At 37.4% G+C, this 18175-nt stretch overlaps 1 protein-coding gene across 1 annotated transcript; it reads left to right on the top strand.

The window, feature by feature from the left end:
* Positions 402-4179, top strand: LOC109226821 (polygalacturonase-like). Its single transcript, XM_019391687.1, has 4 exons — positions 402-922; positions 1883-2172; positions 3294-3522; positions 3767-4179. The coding sequence occupies exons 1-4, from the start codon at positions 482-484 to the stop codon at positions 3983-3985; spliced, it is 1179 nt and encodes a 392-aa protein (XP_019247232.1). The 5' UTR covers positions 402-481; the 3' UTR covers positions 3986-4179.

The following is an 18175-nucleotide window of genomic DNA, read 5'->3' as shown; positions in this document are numbered from 1 at the left end:
TTATTACAATATATATATCGCGTTAAATCCTTGTTAATATTCCATTTCTTTCTCTTTTTTCTTTCTTCGTTGTTTTTGTTGTTCCTTCTTATAAATTTGGGGTTTTGAGTGTTTTCCCTTTTCATAATTAAAGCCGTCAAGTAAAGCCGTACTTAAACGTTGTACACAAAGTCGTAAGTATTTCTTTATTATTGCACATAAGATACGTTAGTTTTCATGCGCTTAACCGCATACTTTCTTGAAGGGAAAGTTTGAAGCGAACATGCTCATAGTATGCCGTCGACGTGTGACATACACTTTTAAGTTCATTGATGCATTAATTTCTCCAATCATTGCCCAATTACAGGCAATAAATTCAAGAAAGAGATCTGAAAACCCTATAAATATTATGGTTAGTTATCCGTTTTTCCCAATTCGAAATATCAACTTTTGTTTGTATTGCCAAAAGAAAACCCAAGGAAGAAGTCCATTTTTTGTCTAAATGGATAACCTGATAATATCTTGCACTACTATCCTCTTCTTATCTTCTATATTTCTATTCTTGCAATCAAATGCAACATCAACCTACAATGTGTTAAGCTTTGGTGCAAAACCAAATGGCCAAACTGATGCAACTCAGCCATTTCTGAAGGCATGGAGCGCTGCATGCAGCTCAGTGCAACCAGCGACCATTTACGTTCCCCGAGGACGTTATCTTATAAAGGCAGGAACATTTAGAGGGCCATGTAAAAATAGAATAACTCTAAGGATTGATGGAACCCTTGTGGCTCCATTGGATTATTGGGCCATTGGCAACTCCGGCTACTGGCTTTTGTTCATTCAGGTCAATGGGATTTCCGTCATCGGTGGAAATCTTGATGCTAAAGGAGCAGCTTTTTGGGCTTGCCGGAAATCGGGCAATAATTGCCCAGTTGGAGCTAGGGTATGTTTTTTAATACTCTCTCCGTTTCAGTTTATGTGAATCTATTTTCTTTTTGGTCCGTTCCAAAAAGAATGACCCCTTCTAAATTTGGAAGCGATTTAGATTAAACTTTCAATTTTACTGTTAATGATAAGCTTTTATAGCCGCACAAATACTCTGGACCTCTTTTTGACTTGTTTAGGACCATAAATTTCCAAAGTATTCATTTTTTCTTAAACTCCGTGCCAAAGCAAACATGTACACATAAATTGGAATAGAGGGAGTAACTCGATTTCATGCACTAAGAAATTCTCTCTGTTACAATTTATGTAATAATATTTGACTGGGCACAATATGTTTATGAAATTAAGAAAGGCTTAACCAAATATATATGGAAAGTATCAAGAAATGTGTAATTCTTTTTTAAACAAAATAAGAAGGAAAGTATGTCACAGAAAATGAGACAGATGGTATTTGATCAAAATTGAAAAATGACCAACTTTTCTTGAAGGTTTAGGTCTTAAACTATACCTAGTAGGTAGCTTTTCTTCGTTAAGTATAATCATTCAATCTTGAAAAATCATTTTTCTTCTTCTAGTACTTGAATAAGAGTTGTAGGGCGTGTGCCGTGGTGATGGTAGAAGAAGAAAGATTGAACATTCATGTTGTAATTCTATTTCAACAGCAAAAATACTACTAAGGTTTTTCATTTAAATTTTTTTTTCTGCTTCAACTTTTATACATAGTGTGAAATGGACTTAAAAATACGCACACAATTCTCTCCACCTGACATTAATTACACAGGTTTATATTATTTCCATTTCATTCTACATATATCCTTATAATATCCTTATACGTATAATATCTCAGTCCATTTTAGTACATCGAAAGTACCATGTCGTAACTATTCATGAAGAAAACAAAAATAATATAAACGTAAAATATTTCAATATTCTAAATTTCCATATGTGAAAAGTGCAGTCAATAACCTTCAATTGGGCTAATGATATTGTGATAAGTGGCTTACTATCAATCAACAGCCAGCTAACACATATTGTGATCAATAGCTGCAACAACGTGATTGTTCGAAATGTAAGCATAATAGCCCCCGATCAGAGCCCAAACACCGATGGCATTCATGTTCAATCATCAACTGGTGTTACTATCATAAATAGTAGAATCAAAACTGGAGATGACTGTATATCTATTGGACCTGGCACTAGAAATCTTTGGATGGAGAACATTCTATGTGGACCTGGACATGGTGTTAGGTAAGCACTTCATGTTACTACCATGACTGTATAGCGACAATCCTATTTAAAAGCTTAAACTATTGAAAAGATTATAATTTATTTATTTAATGATGTTTATAACAAACGTAGCTCTCACTTTCAAGCCTAATTCTTTTTTATGAGCCAAGCATGCAGATAATCTTTATTTTTATTTTTTTATAAAGGACAGCGAGGAGACTCGAACAAATAATTTTTACCTTCTTTGATAGCATATTAATGTGCGCGGTAATCCCATTTAAAAGCTTAAGCTATTAGAGACGCGCACTTTTATTTACTGTGGGTGCGTGTGCCGCGTGTATGTTTAGATCTCCTTAGGTACGTACAACGAGTATGAGTTTTTTGTATACTGCTGTAATAGTAACATTCTCTTGCTATTACAGCACAATTCGAGGAGGAGAAGAAGGGATTCGGCAATTCGAGGAACTTGTGCTAATGTTAAAACAAGAATAGCACAACATTTTTCAGAAACACTAGGATCTTATAATTTTAGAATTTCAATTCTACTTTGGATATTGATTCTACAAATAATATAAAATTGGTTTTCATAAACTACATTGAAAATACTAAATCACAATCTATCATAATCACAACAATTTTTAGAAGTGGGAGAAAATGTAGTTAATTATAAGAAGTTTGACTACTAATTAAGCTTCACTTGTTCAAACTCAAATGAGGGACTAGGGATCAATGATCAATTTCTAGGTTTTATTATACTCGGCTACATGGATCAACTAGGGTGGTCTGTTCTTGACGCTATAGGACTCTTTCCAATAAAGAGGAAAATATTATTTGACAGGTTGTTGATGTCAATATTTCGATATATATTTCAAGTAACATATATTGGGAAACATATAAGTGGAAACTAATGACTTCTGGTTAATTTATCGAAGGGATGTTGACCTTATCATGTGAGTCATGGTTCACTTCTCCGGTTTCACCCAAAAATCTTTAGACTTATGGTCATTACGTTCAACTTAATTGACCATCCTCTTATTTGACCATCAACTTACTAATTCAATCAATGTCCTTTTATTTGACATGCATGATTTAGTTTAGGGTTTATGTTATGTTAAGATGTACTTTTATTCTTTCTCTTGCAGCATTGGAAGTCTAGCAAGGAATTATGAAGAAGATGGCGTGCAGAATGTGACATTGGTTTACTCGATATTCACAGGATCTGATAATGGGTTAAGAATAAAATCTTGGGCAAGATCCAGCACTGGTTTTGTCACCAACATTAATTACCGCAACATAGTCATGAAGTACGTTGACAATCCAATCATCATTGATCAGAATTACTGCCCAAACAACCAAGATTGTCCAGGCGAGGTAAATATTCTTCGAACGAACAGAAAAAGATGGGTGTTTATCCTTTGCTTTCCTCTCGAGAAGAGTTTTAAACGATATTAGGGCATATTTTGATATATAAATATTGAGCTGATTGAGTACTCTTTTAACCTGTTGTTCAATTTGTTTATTGATTTCCCCTGTAGAAAAATTGTCTGGTAATTGCTACAGAGGTAATGATGAATCTAAGTTGTTATGTAATTATTTAGTTTTTGGTTAATTGCAGACTTCTGGTGTAAAGATTAGTCAAGTAACGTATGAAAATATACAAGGGACGTCAACAACTCCAGTAGCTATGAAATTTGACTGCAGTCCCAGCAATCCATGCAAAGGAATCCAGATAAAAGACATAAAGCTTACTTATATGAACAAAAAGGCACAATCTTTTTGCAAGAATGTTCAAGGAAGTAAAAGAGGAGTCATTTTGCCTGACAGTTGTATATGAATACAGTTCTACTTTTGAACAAGCAAGTGTTACCAATAGAAAGAAGGCTTATTTGGTCTACTCCAATAAAGTTGTACATACCTTACAACAGCAATAATATGTTTTACTTTGAAAATTATGTAAAAAAAAAATGTATTGTCAATATCCTCTAACGCAAATTGAATACACAAAGTATACTAAATTTTATTGGTCGACCTTATCAATTGTTCATAAAAGTGGGTGTATATTGTGATGGTAATGAGAATGGGTGATTCATAAATGGGTAAATGGGTTTGAAATTTATAATAGGTGTGAAAATAGGGACAATAACATAAAGCGGGTTTACCCAGTGCGCACAGAGTGCTCACCCGAAGGGCAGAGGCTGTGGCAGAGGCTGTAGCGGCTGCGAGTTTTCCTGGGGTTCCAAAAAAAAAAAGAAAAAAAAAAAAGGGAAATCATGGAAGATAGATGTGAAAATAAAGGGAGATCATGGAAGATAAATGTGAAAATAAAACAACTAACCCGTTCATATCATAATACAATTTGACAAAAATGAAACTTAAGATAACATAATCATTAATTGGGAGTTTATTATTTACCGACATAACCCTCGCCACCATGTGTACCACATGATGTCCCATTCTTTAACTGTAATGATTGAGCATCTCACCACAATGTTGTGTACATGTTGACAAGTTTTGCTAGCATGATTATTATCCTAACCAAGGGAACCCGTTCTAAGGGTGAATATCTAACCATCCAATCTAATGCTATGCCCAAAATTCTATACCGGCGCGGGTAGCTTTGGGTACACGACACTTTTGACCTTTACCTTGGTTACCTAACAAGTCTTCCAAAATACTCTTTATGTTTGGCACCTTTGACCTAAATCATTAACTATAATGTTTGGCTCATTAGCCACATAGCATTTCCTTTTCATTTCATGAACCTTCATATTTAATATTTGAAAGCCATAAAATCATATCTAAATTCGTGAAAAACCTCAGCATTAAAATAATTTCATTTGATAATTTTGAAACATGTATATCATTTGATTATGTAAAATATGACTTGCGTGACTACAATATTTAAGGAAGATCATGCAAAGGATTATTTCAAGTTTAGGAAAAGGAATACATTTACACTTTAGACATGTAGGAACTTGGAGTATTTATAATATTTTTATCATAGTAGGTGTACTATATATACATCAAGATTTGAAAGATAACATGAGAATTATATAGAGGACGATTTTACAAAAGAAAGTTTAGCCAACATACCTCAATGTTATTCCTAATGGCGTTACGATGCCCAACTAAATTTATTATGTCAATCTACAATAAGGTAAATTATTTGGGTCAATACTAGCAAGTCACTTAGGTATTTTATCAACCACCTAGTATGTACTATTTCTACAACCTTCATCAATGACATTTTATTTTCCCACCAACCAACATATGTACAACTAACAATTAACTCTCATCCATCCAATTGAATTGATTATTATATTTCACAATCTCTACAATACCCATTAATTTAGGTTAGACACTTATGGCTTCCAATCATCATTCCATAAGTTCTAACACTTATTTCTTACTCATATATCCACTAATAATTTATCCATATAAGTAGAATTACCTTTTGGATGAAACTCAAGAATTCTTCACTTGAGATCTTGAGATGATTCTTTAATAGCTTATAGATTTCATGAGTAGGAGGTATCAATTCTAGTATTAGGATGTTGAAATTGGCACAAAATAATGGAAAATCTTACCTTGGAGTGTATTTGTAACGACCCAATCGGTCGTTTTGAGCATTTGCATTTTGTTCAGTAGTTTGAAGTCTTGAGTAGCTCCGTATGATGTTTTATGACTTTTCTGAATCGTTGGTTTTGTTTTTTTAGGTGATTCGAGATTAGTTTGGACGAGTGATTTTCATGTTTGAAGCTTTAAGTTGGAAGAGTTGACCAAGTTTGATTTTTAGGTATTTGACCCCGGATCAGAGTTTTGATAATCCCGTTAGGTCCGTATGGTAATTTTGGACTTGGTTATGCCGGGAAATCCATTTGGATGTTTCTAGGAGGTTTCAACACTAATTGGCGAAATTTGACAATTTGAAGGTTTGGAAAGTACATAAGTTTGACCGGGAGTTGACTTTGATGATATCGAGTTCGGATTGTGGTTCCGGGAATCGGAATAGCTTCATTATGTCATTTGGTACTCGTATGCAAAATTCGAGGTCATTTCGTATTGATTTGATATGGTTCGACATGAGTTGTGGAAGTTAAAAGTTCAAAGTTAATTTAGTTTGATTCGAGGTGCGATCTGTGGTTTTAATGTTGTTATGTGTGGTTTGAGGCCTCGAGTAGGTCCGTGTTATATTTTGAGACTTATTGGTATGTTTTGGACGGGGTCTCGAGGAGCTCGGGTGAGATGCAGACGTGTTTCAGATCATTTTTCATTCTTGTGTGATGGCTGATCTTTGCTAGATCTGGTGTGGTCGCACCTGCAGGGTAATGAGCGTAGGTGCGGTGGCTGCAGATGTGCTCACATGGGCTCAAAAGTGAAGCAAGTCTGTATAAGGGAAGAACGCAGAAGCGGAAAGCTGGGTATAGCTGCATGTCCACAGGAGCGGGAATTTGATTGGTTGGGAGTTTGTACGGAAGTAGGCTTTAGCCTCGCACCTGCAATTGTGCAGAAGCAAAATAGTATTTGCAGGTGCGAGAGGTTGGTTGGATAATGGAGTCCGTAGAAGCGGAGCTTGTGTCGCAGAAGCGACGCCGCAAAAGCGGCGAATATTATCGCAGATGCGAGGTGCCTGGAGAGAAGCTATATTATCAAGGGCTTGGTTACTTTATTCACATTTTGAGTTAGGGAGCTCGAATTTGGACAATTTTGGAGGCGATTTTGACCAAATGAATTGAGGTAAGTGTTTTCTACTCGATTTTGATTATATTTCGTGAATCTATCTTCAATTTTGGCATTTGGATTATGATTTTTAAAGAGAAATTGGGGGGTTTTCTCGAAACTTTCCTAAAGTGAATTTTTGAGTTTTGAACATCGATTCAGAGTTGGATTTGAGTGAAATTAGTATGGTTGGACTCGTAATTGGATGGGTTGTTGGATTTTATGGTTTTTATTTGGTTTCGAGGTGCGGGTCCAGGTTTGACTTTTTTGTTGACTTTTAGTAAATGAGTAAAGATTCGACCTTTATCATCTGGGATTGTTTCCTTAGGAATTATTTGATGTTTTTGAGTTGTCATTGCCTAGTTTCGAGCCTCTCGGAGGTTGATACGCGCGGGATGACACTTCTAGAGTAATATTTGGCTTGCTCGGTATTATTTTTACTTGTTTGAGGTAAGTATCTTATCTAAACTTTGTTGAGGCACTAGTTCCCAGAATTATTTGTGATAGCTATGTGCTATGAGTGCGCACGTGTGTGGGGTTTGAGCCATGTGCTAACATCGAAGGTATTTATCCATGCTCGGGTTGTGCTTAGGTTATGATAAGCCTGGAATTGACTGTTAAGCTTTAAGCTATGATGATTCTCATATTTGTAACATTGTGTGAATGGAATTGACTGTTAAGCTTTAAGCTATGATGATTCTCATATTTGTAACATTGTGTGAATTGTTTGATCCATGTTTGAGGTTACATAGAGGTTTAATCCCTGAATGAACTTGTAAATACTATTTAGTGACAAAATTGCCGAGTATGATAGCACACCTTGCAAATGCCTACACTTTAGCATGTTATTTATACCAGTCCAGAAACATGAGATTTGTTCTTCAATCATCTCATACATGCACTCTTGTTTATTTGATCTTGTGTGATATTACTGGACTGGATGCCTGTGACCAAGCCGGGCGGATTGTGTTGTGATGTCTGTGACCATGCCGGGCAGATAGTGTTGTTATGCCTGTGGCAACGCCAGCCAGATTGTGTTGATATGCTTGTGAACACGTTGGGCGGATTGTGATAATATGCATGTGACCACGCCAGACGAATTAGGATATTGAGCGTGTGACCACGCCGGCCTGGTAGCACGTTGAATTAGCCGTGCTTGCGTGTGGATAAGGATCCATCCCCCTAGGGTAACCCTCTTATGTTTCTCTCTTGATGGTGTACACGCGAATTGTGAGAAACCAAGGCGTTTCTGGTTCATGTAAGCTCTGGGAGAGTTGGTTACTGTTATTGGATCGGGTTGCGCGCCGCAACAGACTGATATTTGATTATTACATTTCATTTTTACTTGCAATTTCCTTGACTAGTTACCTGATTTACTTGCATATCTTCCGTATATGCTAGATTGTTGACTGAGCAGAACACTTTAAAATAAAAAACTATGAGCATCAAAGTGGTTTTACCTGAGATTTCATGATTTGATAATATATCTATTCTATACTTGTTGAAATTATGAACTGCACGGGTATTACTGAGTATCATTATAGTTCTTGCTTCTTTTACTCGCCGAGGTTAGTTAGGATAATTATTGAGTACATGGGGTGGGTTGTACTTGTACTACACTTCTGCACCTTGCGTGCAATCTTAGAGTTGTTGCTGTATATGGCAGGAGCTGGCATTGAAGATGTACCTGCGATCCAGTTATGGCTATCACTTGTCCTTGGTAGCTTTAGATTCATATTCTGTTCATGCACAATCCAAACAGATGTTGTAATTATTTAAGTTCAATTTTTGTAAAATCTATGTCTTAGTGGCTCATGACTTGTACTACCAGTCCTTAAGGAGTTGTATAAAAATTCAATTATTTCTTTTATGACTCTTATCATTATCACTATATAGTATTTTATTGTTATTTGGCTTAATTAGCGGTTTGGTTTAGGTGCCATCACAACATATTGGATTTTGGGTCGTGAGAAGTTGGTATCAAAGCTCTAGGTTCAAAGGTTCTACGACTCATGAGCAAGTAGTCTAGTAGAGTCTTGCAGATCGGTATTATGACGTCCATACCTATCTTCGGGAGGCTACAGGGCATCTAGGAGAAACGTCCCATCTTTCTTTCCTTATCGTGTTCAGCTTGAAGAGTATCTCTTTGAATTCCTTCCACTTACTCGTATGTTATGTGAGCGCTCGGTATTAGCTATGCATCGATAGCTTGTGATCTCCATGGATAAGGGGGTGAGATATTTTTTTGGTTTTGATGATGGGCCAGTCTGGAGGACTTGAGGCCGGGTTTTGACCGTAGCTTGGGATCGGTAGTTCCTGTTGTGTGAGCATATGATTTTGGACTTATATGTTCGGTATTGTCCTTGGGAGTAGGACTTATGGCTCGATGAATGTTTTGGATGGCTATGTGATGAGTATGACATGACTGCGTTAGCATTCAGATGGTTTGGATGTGGCAAGAAGAGTTTGCTTGGCTTGTGGAAAGGGCTTTCTGTTTTGATGCGTTGTACAGTCTCGAGTTATAAGCGTGTTGAGGGATCTTTGATGTTGTTCATGTACGAGGTGAAGTAACTCTTATGTTTTGTTTACAAGCATAAACTCGGGAATATTTAGTGAATACATAGTGGTTGTGGCCATGGTAGGGCGTAGTGAAATGCTAATTTGACGCTAAGCAGGTGGGTTATCTCCTATGGGATGTTCTGAGGTTGTATGATCCTTATGATGTTTTTGTGGAGAGTTTCTCTCTTACCGGTGGGTTATATGTGTTGCAATTTGAGTTTGGATCGCTTGAGGAAGTTGACCCGACTGTCATGAGGATGATTGCGAGCTTCGCAGTTGATTTGAGGTATTTTATGGTTTGTGTTGCATGAGCTTGTGAAGAATTTAGTTGAATCTCATTGCGGGATTATGGCAGTAATAGAGTATGGGTATTGTGAATTATCGAATGTTTTAATCTATGGGTTTGAGCTAAGTTGGGGAATCTACATCGGTGATTTGATTACATTGTTATGTGTTGTATTGGGTTCGATCTAAGTCATACTTGTGGATCGGTTATTACTCGGTGAGGTTGGTTTTAAGGATGACTTGAGTAAGGAATTTTTGGATGTATGACGTATTACACCTTATGGATATATGGGAGTCTTGGAAATGATCTAGGGTTGCTGTTTGTGATGGATGTAATGTACCGAGAAGAAGAATTTACTTAGTTGCTTAGAGGTGTGGATTACTCCTTTGGGTGTTATTACGCTACTAGAGCATAGGTCGTTCGGCCAGTTGGGGAGGTGCGATTGAGATTTGAGTAGAGTGGATGACTATCGAGAAGGTTATAATGGGTTCAAGATTTATATGTGGCAATTGAGAACTTTTTTTCGGATTTGTATATGGCTAACATTTGATATTTTCATTGGATGGTGCCAGGACATGCGGTATTTCTCTATCACTATAAATTCTATATTTCAGTATCAGAAAGGTAAAAAAGAACAACTTCAAATTCACAGAAGGTCTTTAGAGTGTGTATCACGATTGTGGTTTTATTTGGGTGCTTAAAAGGGAATACAATGGCTTATGGGCCTTATGGTGGTGTGGTTTCATGTTACGATGTCTTGTAGTGAGCATTGGGTTAAGGATAGTACTGGCAAGGAGGAGTGTTAACTTGAAGGAAATTCGGAAGGAACTCAAAGAATAGGACAGCTTGTTAGTAAGTTGGATCGGCACGGTAATGGATATGATCGTTTCTTTGGGTACTTATGATGTGGTGAGTCTCTACAGGTGTTTCGTGGAAATACTCTTGGGTTTGGCGACCTTCGTGGCTTGGTTAGGTACAAAGGGGTTTCGAAGTGTTCTTGATGATTTCTGCCATAACTTGAGACGGATATTATCGACAAGTATGAGGGGTATGTGGCGTGTTGTGATTTTCTCCTGGATAGGATCAAGTGGAAGGCATCTGACTGGTTGGGTATGTATCCTGCTTGTGTCTCAAAGATGATAATGAGATTCTTGTGCTTTTCATATGATGGCATAATAGATGCGGTGCAACCTGTGGGATTGAGATTCGCATGTACAATGTGGTGGTTCAGTTTTGGAGAGAAGGTCATGAATTTTTAACCGCATAGACTGTTTCAGATATTTAGATGAATGCTATTACTACTTGGTATTGCCTAAAGGGTGCACATTTAGAAGGTGCACTGTGTTCTGACTTCGGATACTTCATTGGTATTACGGTACTCGCCTGGTTGAGAGATAGATGATGTTCAGATTTTTGCCATGTGACACGGGGGAAATTTGGGAAGTATTTCTCATGGGTTGATTGTGTATGAGAGATGTGTTAGTCATTCGAGTGGTGGATTTGGGATCGACTACGATGATTCATGTGTTATATAGATTTGGAGACTCGGAGTTCTCAGAAGTAGATTGTTTCGGGGTTGCGAACTATGATGGTGTGGCCAAAATTAGCTAGAGGGTGGTACGTGTTATGGTTAGATCATTTTGGTCCTTTGGAGGAATACTTATCCATTTGAGGATGACCGGAGTTGATTTGGGGGCCCATTGGTAGGCCCAAGGAGGATGTGTACTCTACACCGGGTCGAATTTGTTGACTCAGAACTGTTAGTGTTGAGGGGTGTATCATTCGGTTAGAGTTGAGCTTGTTCGTATTCTATTATGTTCTATGTGTTACTCTTCTATGCTATAAGGGGTTGTGATTCGTTGGTTATATGCACACATGATGCGGTTTTATTTGGGCCTTGTAGCCAAATTCGAGCGAGATGGTGATTGGGGTGTGGAATGGTTGATTGCACCTTGGTTATTGTCTTTCCGGGCTGTGGTATATCGTGTTATTTGCTTCTCCATAGTTATGGTCATGCATTTCGTATACTTAATGTCAAATTGCGTGTAGTTGTTGATTTTGAGCATTGTGGCTTGAGGTATTTCATATGGACCGGTGTTTGGATGGGGTCACGCATTGTAGCGGGGTTATGTTGGGATATGATCCTTTGTGATAGATTTGTGTGTCTTGGTCCTACAATGTGTGATGGGTTCATAGCATTGCATTGTGGTCGTACTTGTTGAGCTTATGGGACGGTTCTCTCATTTGAGTCATTTTTCCAAGTTTGAGTACACTTAGATTGTTGCTTATTGGTGCACAAATTGCACGGTTTGTGACTTTAGGTTGTATTGGTATGACATGTTAATAGAATAGTTGTGTTTGATGAGATAAGGTCAATGGACCTAGAATGGATTCTATCGAATTTGATTATGGTATGTTTGGAAGAATAGGAAGTCGGTTTAGAATTTGACCTTGGATCTTGTTGGACGAGGGAGAGAGCTCCATGACTCTTTGAGTTGATGGGTGGTCATAAATTTCTGCGTGCTTCATTCATCATTGGAAGTGTACAAAGGTTTAGAAGAGGATTTTAATTGATATAAGGTTTGTTACCGGTACCGTATTTGTTTATGAGCAGCTACTATAATCAGAAATTATGGCTATGAGTATCTGAGTTATGTGGTATATCCTGTGATTATATTTTGAGCTATGGGTATGACTTGATACAGCTTGTTCAGAATTATACAATGTGTGGGTGTGAGAATTGTTGATACCCAATTTTTTCCTTATCTATTTTTATACTCAAAATATTCTCAAAAAGCATGTACTGCATATATAAGTATGCCCAAGAATTTTTGACATTTTTTCTAATTTTTAAAGCTTTTAAAAATCATTTTTATTATTTTGTTTAACAGTACAAAACCCAATAATTATTCCCAAAACTATCATTTTGGTGAGTAATTTATTTCCATCCTCCTATTTACATCACAATATAATTAAGGTAATTTTTTTACATTTTTTTTTATAAATCTATTTGATATTTTAAGCTAAAATTGCATAAAATTGCAATTATAGCCTATATTGCGATTAATAGCATCTTACAATTATAAAATTACTCCCAGTATTTTTAAATTAACATTTATATATTATTAATTAATTCAGTGCCTTTAATTTATTTTTAAAAATCGTTTTAACTATTTTAATCAAATTAAAAGGGGAGAAATTGGCTATTTAATACATAGCCCATTGCGTTTCGATTATAGCCATATTAAACCCCCATTTAAACTCAATTTTACCGGCCCAAATCCTAAAATCGACCCAACCCTGACCCAATTCATAATACCCGACCGGATCCCCCCTTTAATCACAGCCGTTGATCTAAAAGATCAACGACTCAAATTAAACCTTTCCTTTTTAATTCACCGACTACCCCCAACCCTAATTTATTTCCACCCTTCAGCCGCCCTTGAATCCCTAAATTCTCTCAAGGTTGTTCGGAACCCTAGCCTCCCCCTACCTTGTTCCACCGTGTTTTCACCGGAGACCATGGCTTCTCAGGCCATGGACAGCCTATACTCACCTCCTACGGCTCCTACATGCCTGTTGCTCGAAGGTTCGAGGCCAGACCTCGAGGGTCTTCACTCAGACCTTCACCAATTCGAGGATTCCGGCCATCTCCGGCCTTGCTCCGGTGGCTCTTGGTCTTCTGAGCCTGATTCTGACCTCATCCGACTTAGATCGGACATTTTCGAAGCCTTTCTCATTCTAGGGTTCATCTGAAACCCTAACTATCGAGGTTCTCTCCAATTATTTTTAGATCTGTTATATGTTTGCGATATTGCTTAAGTTTCTTAAACGTTTTCTCCGATTTTCTTTCAAAAAGTTACTTCTTTTCGATTAGGGTTTCTGGAAAAGGTTCTTGAAAATGTTTCTGACTCTTCTTCTTCTTCTTTTCTTGGTGTGAATCGATCCCTGCTATGTTCTTATTTGCTCTTTTCTGACTCGCATGCTTTTTCGTGTGTTCTTATATTTGCTGTATTATGAAGTTTTCTGTTGTGCTCCGTTCTGTCTCCTACTGGTTTCAATATCATGCTCTCACATGCCTATCTTATGTGTTCCTTTACTGTGTTTTCCTACTGAGTTTTAGTCCTTTGTTTGCCTTTACCAGACTTTGTTCTTTCTAGATGTGTTTCATCGACTATTTCCTTAAGTTTACACTACCCCTTTATCTCCTGAACTCGTTTAAATTCCAAGCTTTTCTTGAAACTTGTTCCCTGTACTTCAAATTAGTTTCTATGTTCTATTTGCCTTAAACCTGCTATTGTGCTTGTATGTTTTCTCATGATATTCTGAAAGAGGTCTCTGAGTCTGTTTCAATAGCTTGCCTTCTCATCTCTGTGTCAAATTCGAGTTTAAAAATCCTAAGATTTGGGGATTTCTTTGGCAAGTTTGATTTTGTGTTTGGACAGGGGTTCTACTTTGAAACCTTGAACTCTCAGACTCACTCCGAGTTTATGAACTGAATTTGAACTTTTTCTGCGTTTGTGATTTTGAAACTTTCTTGCTAGTCTTTCGTAATTAGCATGACATCCTTCTTGCTTGACATGTCTATGTGTTTTATATATGAGAGCTTCTCTTTCAAAGGTTTGCCAACTGTTAATTGATTCTGAATCCCTTTAATGTTGCTTACTTGATTGTTACTGATTTTCCCCTAAATTAAACTTTCCTTTACCACTTTTCCGACTCGGTTCAATCGAACAAGGCTTTTCAACTTGGTTCTTTTACTGGCTGTTTTACTGATTCCCTTTCCTTGTTTTTCACAAATCAAGTACCACTAGACTTTTACCTTAAATAGTTTTTATGTATTTATCCTTTATTGTACTGCTTGGGAAAATATTCTGATTGACCCTTCCTTAATTATCTTTACCCGTTAGAAATCAGAATCCCTTAATTGAAGGGAAATTGATTTTCAAGGTTATTTTCCTTACCTTTTCTTACTTACTTGATGCACTATAAAAAGGGCCTTCCCTTCTATACTTTTAACAATCCTCATTCACTGATTTTTGAATCACAAACTCTTTTGAACTCTTTACTCTCTTCTGAGATCTTTTGAATTGCTTGCTCGCAATTTGGCTTACCAAAGCTTCTGCTTTTCATTTATTTTTCTGAAACTGGTATGTCCTACTTTTGATTCTAGCATCAACTCCAATGTGTTTATTTACAAGCTTTTATGCCCATGCCAACTTTACTGCTTTGTAGAGTTCAACTTTAAAGTATTACTTATGTCTTTCTATCTGTTGCTGCAATGAATCCCTATCCCCATCCCCCTTTTATGTGCTTGGGCTGTAGTTTAAGACATGGCAATATACAAAGTTATTGTCATGGATTAAAACTGGGTCCTTTGGATCCTAGCCTCTTTCAATTTCCCATACCCCCATTCCCTTATGTGTATTGAGTTAAGGTATAGCCTAGCAACATCCAAGTTGCTGTCCAGGGCTGAACCTGACCTTCAAAAGGTCCTAACTCTTTAATTTTTAAGGTGATCGGCTGGTCAGGAGTGTGCCAGCATTCCAGTTGCTGGGCATGACCACCAGCCTGCCCTGGCTCCCCCTAATTCCCTTTCATTGCACTTACACTTACTCCTAGTCTCTAAGTTCTGCCCCCCCCCTATGAGCCTTGCCTTGGGACCTTGAGTTCCCTCTGAACATGGACATTTGAGGGCCGGCCCTTCCACACTGCACTATGTTCTTAACTCTGCAATGATATTTGGGGTGTAAGCATTGCTTGGAATTCTTGAAGTTCCTTGGAACTTTGACACATCCCAAATAAGAGAAAGGCTTTGAAAATCCGATCCTAGAAGTTAGTTTATCTCATATTATTAGACTTTGAGTCTGGATTAGGCTGATTAGATGTAGATGTAGTCACTGATGTAATTTGATTATTCCTTCTGATTCGCTTGGTCTGTAATAAGCTTTTCAAATAACTTTGTAATAACTACTGGGTATAGTGAAAGGGGATGGGACTGAATGCATGCCAAAGGGGTAGAAATCATGTCTAAAAGATATTTACTCTTTAAAATTTTGCATTTTCACATAGAAATCATGTCTATAGGATATTTACCCTTTAAAATTTTGCATCTCACATAGAAATCATGTTCATAGGATCATTGCTTTCAAACTCTGCATTTTCACGTAGATACCATGTCTATAGGATATTTACTCTTTAAAATTCTGCATCTCGCCTAGAAACCATGTTCATAGGGGTTATCACTTTCAAAGCCTGCATTTTTCACATAGATATCATGCCCATAGGTTTTTTGCACTTTGTAATAATACGATGGCAATAAATCGATAATGAAGCTCTGCATATTTTATAGATAATATGCCTATAGGACTTCCTGCACTTAGCATATACAATTGTCATTAGGCAAGCCTGCTTATAGGAGGTAAAATAACTCATTACATACAGATGACCTGCGTATAGGATCTCTGTTCAAAATCAGTTACACCTAGAAAGCATGCCTATAGGAACAATCAACTTAATTAGAATCGCCACTCGTTCCTAAGTTTAAAATCAGTGGCAATTTGTTTAACACTCGTAGACCTTATAACTAATGACTTTTTGCAATCAGTTATTCCTCCGTCCCTGGGTTAATAGATATCATGCCTATAGGCCCTGTTTAACATACAAATAGTTAGATAATTAATCAACTGTCAGTTTTCGACAACTACATCTAACCAGGACTAATTTGGACTCCCTATCTGGGAAATATGTGGTAAATCAATTCTTCCTACGCTAATTTTAATTAATGACCTAAACAGTATGTGTAAGACATGCTAAACGATTCGTTTCTTTAAGTGAGGAGGCCTACTTGAGCCTTTAATTGTTCTTATTCCCCCATTAACTGCTTTATGTGTTTTGTTTGTCGCCCTAGAATTTTATCCTTTTAAAACCCCTGAAAAGCCAAGCTCCCTCCCTTTTAGGATTAGTAGTCCTAAACGCCTCCGGGACTGATAGGTGGGACGGGTAATAGCATGCAGTAGGTAACGATACCATTCCGCGCTTAAATACCTTAACGGGATGGGAAGGGTAGACATGGAGATGATGATCACATAATAACGCTATGCGTACGATTGATTACCGGTGTTGCGTGGATGATCCGTGTGTTTTACAAACCTAGGACCCCCTTTCCTTTATGTGACTTTGTTTAATATCAATAAAATTCTGTCTTTTCAATTACCCAAAACCCCTCTTTAATTTTACTGCATTATTCCTTTTTCTCCTAAATTTTTCTTCTTTGTTTATTCAATGTCTTGATTAATTTTCTGCATTTAGACCCTCCCTCAAACAAATTGTAGATCATCTAGACCTTGATTCCAACATGCTTGTTACGTATCTATTTGTAACCCTTATGTGTGAAGTTATTTGTATACTTATTTGCATTAAAGTCACAACATAGCATGGCCGGAAACCACACTAGTGGATCTTGAGGGGTGCCTAACACCTTCCCCTCGAGATAATTTCTAGCCCTTACCCGATCTTTGATTTTCAAACTCAAAACTCTTAGTGTACTAATGCACTTAATCATTAGGTGGCGACTCTTCAATTCCAAAAACCCAATTCCCACACGGGAATAGAGTTGTCTTCTCAAATGTCGTAAAACCGATTTCGCGAGAAAAAGGGGGCGTCGACAAGAATCGGGTCTTGTAATGGATTTCGGATGCTGGAGATTTGATTCTGAAGTTTATGGGCTGAGGCTGGAGGAAGGATCTTCAATTAGGTTATGTTGTATGGCTTATATAGATTGGGGTGACGTGGGGTCACCCACGTGTATGTGCATGGTGAGTTGACACGGTGATTTGATGGCTTGGGAATGATTCTTAGCACGTTCGAGGACGAATGTATGCTTAAGTGGGGAAGAATTTAATGAGCCAACCGGTCGTTTTGAGCATTGCATTGCGTTCGGTAGTTTGAAGTCTTGAGTATCTTCGTATGATGTTGTATGACGTGTGTGAATCACCGGTTTTAGTTTTTTTAGGTTATTCTGGATTAGTTTGGAAGAATGATTTTCATGTTTGAAGCTTTTAGTTGGAAGAGTTGACCAAGATTGACTTTTGGGTATTTGACCCCGGATCGGAGTTTGGATGATTCCTATAGTTCCCAATGGTGATTTTGGACTTGGGCGTACTCCCGAAATTGCATTTGGATGTTTCTAGAAGGTTTCGTCTAATTAGCAAAATTTGGCAATTTGAAGGTTTGGAAAGTTCAAAAGTTTGACCAGGAGTTGACTTTCATTATATCGGGTTTGGATTCTGGTTTCGGGAATTGGAATAGATTCGTTATGTCATTTGGGACTTGTGTGCAAAATTCGAGGTCATTCCGGGTTGATTTGATATGGTTCGGCACGAGTTGTAGAAGTTAAAAGTTCAAAGGTTCATTTAGTTTGATTCGAGGTGCGGTTTGTGGTTTTTATGTTGTTATGTG

This window comes from Nicotiana attenuata, chromosome 6 (genome assembly GCF_001879085.1).
Source record: "Nicotiana attenuata strain UT chromosome 6, NIATTr2, whole genome shotgun sequence".
NCBI classification, from domain to species: domain Eukaryota; kingdom Viridiplantae; phylum Streptophyta; class Magnoliopsida; order Solanales; family Solanaceae; genus Nicotiana; species Nicotiana attenuata.
Note: the sequence above shows the minus strand (reverse complement) of the source record. Positions and strands in the feature narration are given on the sequence as shown.

Coding starts and splice junctions, on each gene's coding strand:
- LOC109226821 (XM_019391687.1), top strand. CDS start 482: ATGGATAACCTGATAATATCTTGCACTACTATCCTCTTCTTATCTTCT. Junction 923..1,882: donor ATTGCCCAGTTGGAGCTAGG/GTATGTTTTTTA, acceptor TGAAAAGTGCAG/TCAATAACCTTCAATTGGGC. Junction 2,173..3,293: donor GGACCTGGACATGGTGTTAG/GTAAGCACTTCA, acceptor TTTCTCTTGCAG/CATTGGAAGTCTAGCAAGGA.